Source organism: Notothenia coriiceps, unplaced genomic scaffold (assembly GCF_000735185.1).
Source record: "Notothenia coriiceps isolate Sejong01 unplaced genomic scaffold, NC01 NC01_scaffold00005914, whole genome shotgun sequence".
In the NCBI taxonomy this organism is placed as follows: domain Eukaryota; kingdom Metazoa; phylum Chordata; class Actinopteri; order Perciformes; family Nototheniidae; genus Notothenia; species Notothenia coriiceps.
In genome coordinates this window covers 10,558-15,656 of record NW_011338615.1, presented here as the reverse complement: position 1 = coordinate 15,656, position 5,099 = coordinate 10,558, and the positions used below count along the sequence as shown (strand labels likewise).

General features: G+C 39.6%; 1 protein-coding gene across 1 annotated transcript; it reads right to left on the bottom strand.

Moving 5' to 3' along the window:
• Positions 1 to 337: 337 nt before the first annotated feature.
• On the bottom strand, positions 338 to 4,478 carry LOC104943295 (ras-related C3 botulinum toxin substrate 1-like). Its single transcript, XM_010768647.1, has 5 exons — positions 4,167 to 4,478; positions 2,082 to 2,153; positions 1,599 to 1,716; positions 1,036 to 1,098; positions 338 to 523 (listed from the first exon to the last, which is right to left on the bottom strand). Exons 1-5 carry the CDS (start codon positions 4,199 to 4,201, stop codon positions 338 to 340), a joined length of 474 nt encoding a protein of 157 aa, XP_010766949.1. The 5' UTR covers positions 4,202 to 4,478.
• Positions 4,479 to 5,099: the final 621 nt, after the last annotated feature.

Below are 5,099 nucleotides of genomic sequence, written 5' to 3'. Positions count from 1 at the left end.
TTATGGGTACTGCAATATTTGAAGAGCTGGAACGCGTTCCGGTGCTCTCCGTAAGCACTCTAGTCTACAGTACACACTCCTGTAAAACGAGACATACCACGTGAAGACACGTTACGCTCGTGTTGTGTTCAAGGAACCTGTCCTTGGCCAGGAAAAACAGGCACTCGCTTGTTTAATTATTTTGCGATCTAGATTTCTTCTTCTTTTTTGAAGTGAGAAGTTGTCACTAACGGACGGACTGACGGACCCCCCCCCAAAACGAAAACTCTTCGGTTCTCCACGAATTACACAAGTCACCCAAAGCGGCGTTAAAAAAGCGGGAGGCGCCAAAAAGCGACTAATTTGCATCACTGTTCAACTCACTTATTTCTTTAGCCATGGCCAGGCCCTGAGGGTAGGTGATGGGGCTAAGCTTCTTCTCCTTCAGTTTCTCAATCGTGTCCTTGTCGTCTCTCAGATCCAGCTTGGTGCCCACCAGGATGATGGGCGTGTTGGGACAGTGGTGTCTCACCTCAGGGTACCACTGAGGGGGAGAGGGGGGACAGTCAGCGGTCGCAGGATGCAGACAGTGTGGAATATTTAATATATTCAAAAAGGGTCATGGGTTATTTATTTATGACCGACAGTCTGTTTCTGCCTTTAAATGTGTACTTAATGGCTGAATATTTACATTAATCGCAACATGTTGAATGTCTTTTGCATAAAAGTATACATATTGTCATTACATCTGTAATTTTATATATTTTAAAATAAGGTTTTGAGAGTTATTTTGTATTTACATAAGAATAAAAGTAAATGCTTCAGTTAAGATTGTTGATTTGATTCAAAAATTCCTATGATATCTAAATAAGCCCAGTCACTGTTACATTAATAGGTGTGTCAGAAACTGTTATTGTCTAATGGCTAGAATCCAAGATACGGCTGTCTTATTCCTCTACCAAAATGTAATGTAATTATGAAATGTTATGCAAACTTAATATTAACATTATCGGCCAATTTTACAAACTACAGGGATGTAGAGCAGGTTTTTCTCACCTTGGCACGGACGTTTTCAAAGGAGGCCGGACTGACTAGTGAAAAGCAAATCAGGAACACATCCTGAGGAGGAAAAGGACAAACATCAAGTCACCATTAACACATTTTATAGCCACTGTGTAAGTGTTTAAGTTACTACTGGGACAAGAATACCTACATCTTTGACACTATGATGCTAAAGATAGCACACAACATTGATTTAATAGACCCCAAATGCTAAGACATGAGGGTTCACAGAACTAGACACTGTTGGTTAGATCCACCCTGACTCTCGCTCTCAGCTCCTTGTGAGTCTCTGGCACAGAGGCCAGTTTGTTGTGGGGACAAAGAGCGCAAACAAGAGCTGCCTTTCACTTCCTGCAGACAGTGTATAGGTACTATGGATACGAGGCTCTACTCTGCTGAGTGTCTGAAGCATTTAAAGCCAGTGAATGACTCTAAATCAATGGTGGCAAAGTGAGAACAGTGTTCATGCTAACATTGTCTGGCTGATACTGGTCAGTGCACGGCAGCTGTCTGAGACCATGCTGTTGTTAGTGAAGTGTATGGATGTGTGTACGTACTGTCTGAGGGTAGGACAGAGGCCTCAGCCTATCGTAGTCCTCCTGTCCCGCTGTATCCCACAAGCCCAGGTTCACCGGTTTGCCATCCACCATCACATTGGCAGAGTAGTTGTCAAAGCTGTAGGAGGGGGGAGGGGAGAGAGGATAAGCTATGAAAAATGTAGTTTAATGCATTTCAACAATTTTCCCTAAAGGATAGGGCTAGGCGATTATTCAATATGATAATTGTTTGTCTTTTAATGGAATCATATTGTGGTGAAGTAAAGTTTTAATTCATAAAAACATATACAACACATACTAAATCAAATATACCACGGCCTGTCGTGAGCTATTACTTAAATATATACTTTCCTTCTCAAAATGTTTACTTGAAACATCTTGCTTCCTCAAGTTAATAGTTGATTCGGCCATATTGGTTAAGTATGCATGAACGGGCAGGTGTAGGTGTGTGCGTGTGTGTGTGTGTGTGTGTGTGTTACTTACACTGTTGGGATGTACTCTCCAGGGAAGGCATTGGTAGTGTAGCTGATGAGCAGGCATGTTTTCCCCACAGCCCTGAGATTAGAAAAGATCAAAAGAGAAAATACAAAGATGAGAACTAAAACATGTATTTTTACATTATATCCTTAAGTGGAATTTATGCAAACGCAAGGCAGTTTCTATGTGTATGCATATTGTATGTTTAACATGTCTTGCCTGACAGGTTAAAAAGTCAGAGAGGTCTGGTCTAACCTGTGTTGCCCCACTTGAGTGCAGTTTCTCCCCATGGGATGATAGTTTAATATCATCCATTTTTTGTATTCATGTGCAATATCAATATTTGTGCAAAACTATCATCATACGTGGAAACAATCATGTTGTAATTGTAGTACTTCCTCCTGTTGTTGCACTGTCCACTCGCTGCAGAAATGACCCTGGTAATTTCCTGGTTGTGGGACTCATAAAAGGTAATCTTATTTTATGCCTACACTTCAGATTACGTCATCAGTTTATGCATCAAAGGCTGCTTTAAAGCTGGTGGTGGACTTTATTGTAGTTGGGTTATCCAAAACAAAATAATAACTTGGAAAAATAAATTGTTCCAAGGCCTTAAGTGACTTTGGTTAAGGACAAACCTACAAAGTGTGTGAAATGTCTCAATAGTGAAAAATGCAATTATTTGTATACAATGTTGAAAAGTAACTTCGTAAAATACTTAAGAACAATTTTGAGATTCTTGTACGTGAATATTTTTATTTCATGCTACCTCATTATTCTACTCTAATTTGGAAGCAAATACTGTACATTTTACTTTACTCTGCATTTATGAAACAGCTTCAGTTGAGAGTGGCAGGTTCATTTTATTAATGTGACAAACAACTAATGATTTATGATTTACTATTATGGACTTACTGTAAGTATAACAAGTCATTAAAAGGTAGCTCCACCTTTGCTACCAGCAGCTAATTAAAAATGAAGTAATGGTTTACTGATTACCATCCAGTGATATCATAATATAATATTGCGAAAGCGGCCATTCTGCAAAGGGATAGTAAAGTGCATTTACTCAAGTACTATAACAGTACATTTGAGAGACTAGTACTTTACTTGACAATTTACTTCACTAGATGTATTTAATAGTAATGCCTTTAGTTACTTTTGCAGACTTTAGTTACACCTTGATTAACATTCACAAGCTGCAGTATACAACTTAATTAAAGTTAGCTGTACCTTTAACATCTATAAATCAAAACCCATAATACATATTCATCTAAATTACAGCCAATCTGCATGATGAGTACTTTAACTATTGGCGCTTTAAGTATATTTTGATGGCAATACTTTTGTACTTTAACTTGAGTAACATTTGCAATGAAGGACTTTTACTTGTAAAAGAGTATTCCTACACTCTGGTACTTCTGTACACGATCTGAGTGCTTCTTCCACCACTGCTTCTTCATGGGTCGGGTTATAAAGCAGCTCGGTTAGCTGTCGAGATGGCGGCCTGCGTCATGTCTAATAAATGACATGCTGTGACCCATCTAGTCACACCTAACCGGAGCATGTAGATAAATCTGTCTGACCCAGCTGGGCTGCAGAGCAGGCACAACAACAGCTGTCGCTCAACTTAGCATGTTATCTGGAGCTTCATAGCGGGTAGACAACTGTGTGAAAAGGGGGTCAAAGACAGCAAACTATGTTATAAACATGAGTCAATTTTGGGCGTGTTGTGGGTTAAAATAAGGTTGAAAGGGTGGTTTTACGTCACGTTTCCTACTGCCTTAGCATGTTATCTGGAGCTTCATAGCAGTTAGACAAGTGTATGAAAAGGGGGTCAACGACAACAAACAATGTTAGCTGTTGAACCGCTTTCATATAAACCAGTTTTGGGAGTTTTATGGGTTAAAATAAGGTTAAAAATATGTTTTTTACGTCACCGTCCTCCACTATCTTTGCGTGTTTTCTGGAGCATGTTAGCCGTTAGACAACTTTTGGTAACCGGGTCAGCAAAACCTAACTATTTTAGCTTTTAACTGCTTTAATTAGGATAGTTTAACTGTTTAAGGTTAAAAATATAGTTAGACTTACCCGTCCCCCACCACCACACACTTAATGGCCTGCATTGGTCGCCTCTGTCGCTAGCAACCCAGCCAACGGTAAATGGTTTCAGTTAGCTTAGCAGAGGCTAACGGCGGCTAAAATAAAACCAGCCGGTGTCGCTTGGCAACGTAACCAAAGTGCCTTCGACTGCGCTCCAAAAGTTAATATAATGTCGTCGTTTAAGAAAGTTATCCAGATTGTGTGTCCTTCTCAGCAACACCCGGTGAAACTCCAAAGTTGTAATCCGAACAGGCAACACCCAGAAAAGAAAAAACTCAGGAGGCAAGATAGGGGAAAAAAACGCCCACAGATGGGAGCTGGAGCTCGGAGATCCCTGGTCACATCCGGTGAAAGCAGGCCGGAGAAACACTTCCATCTACCGGTGACTACAGGAAACACACCAGGTGACAAGGCAACTCAGGTAGATCTATTTTGGTAAATACAGTGATGGGAGAAATATGAACATACTTTTCCCAAATGAAAAATATGGAAGCCCATTTACGCCATTAAAAAAATAACATGAAAAGCTAGGCTTGTGAGGAAGAATTTGAAAATCGTGTAAGTCATTTTTTATACAAAGTAATTTGTTCGATATCATGTCATTATTGTGCAAACTAAGTCAATATTTAGAGATACTTTCTGTGATACTAAGGTTACATAAAAATACTAAATGTGTTGAATAAATTAAAGATGGTATTTGAACATGAGGGTCAATATTTAAAAGCAGGACTTACTTTACTGTACGCAGTATTGCAAAATCATTCACTGCAGTTTCACATGTGACCACAAGAGAGCAGCGTTTTACTGTCTAACTAGTTTATGATAGTATCCACACACACACACACACACACACACACACACACACACACACACACACACACACACACCTCCGTATCCATAACAGTTTGTTGAATGTAGAAA

Bases quoted from the DNA above. Each gene is read 5' to 3' on its own strand.
- LOC104943295 (XM_010768647.1), bottom strand. From the start codon at position 4,201: ATGCAGGCCATTAAGTGTGTGGTGGTGGGGGACGG. The intron at 2,154-4,166 runs GTAAGTCTAACT...TTCTAATCTCAG, and splicing joins TGTGTGGTGGTGGGGGACGG to GGCTGTGGGGAAAACATGCC. The intron at 524-1,035 runs GTGAGAAAAACC...TCTCCCCCTCAG, and splicing joins TTGAAAACGTCCGTGCCAAG to TGGTACCCTGAGGTGAGACA.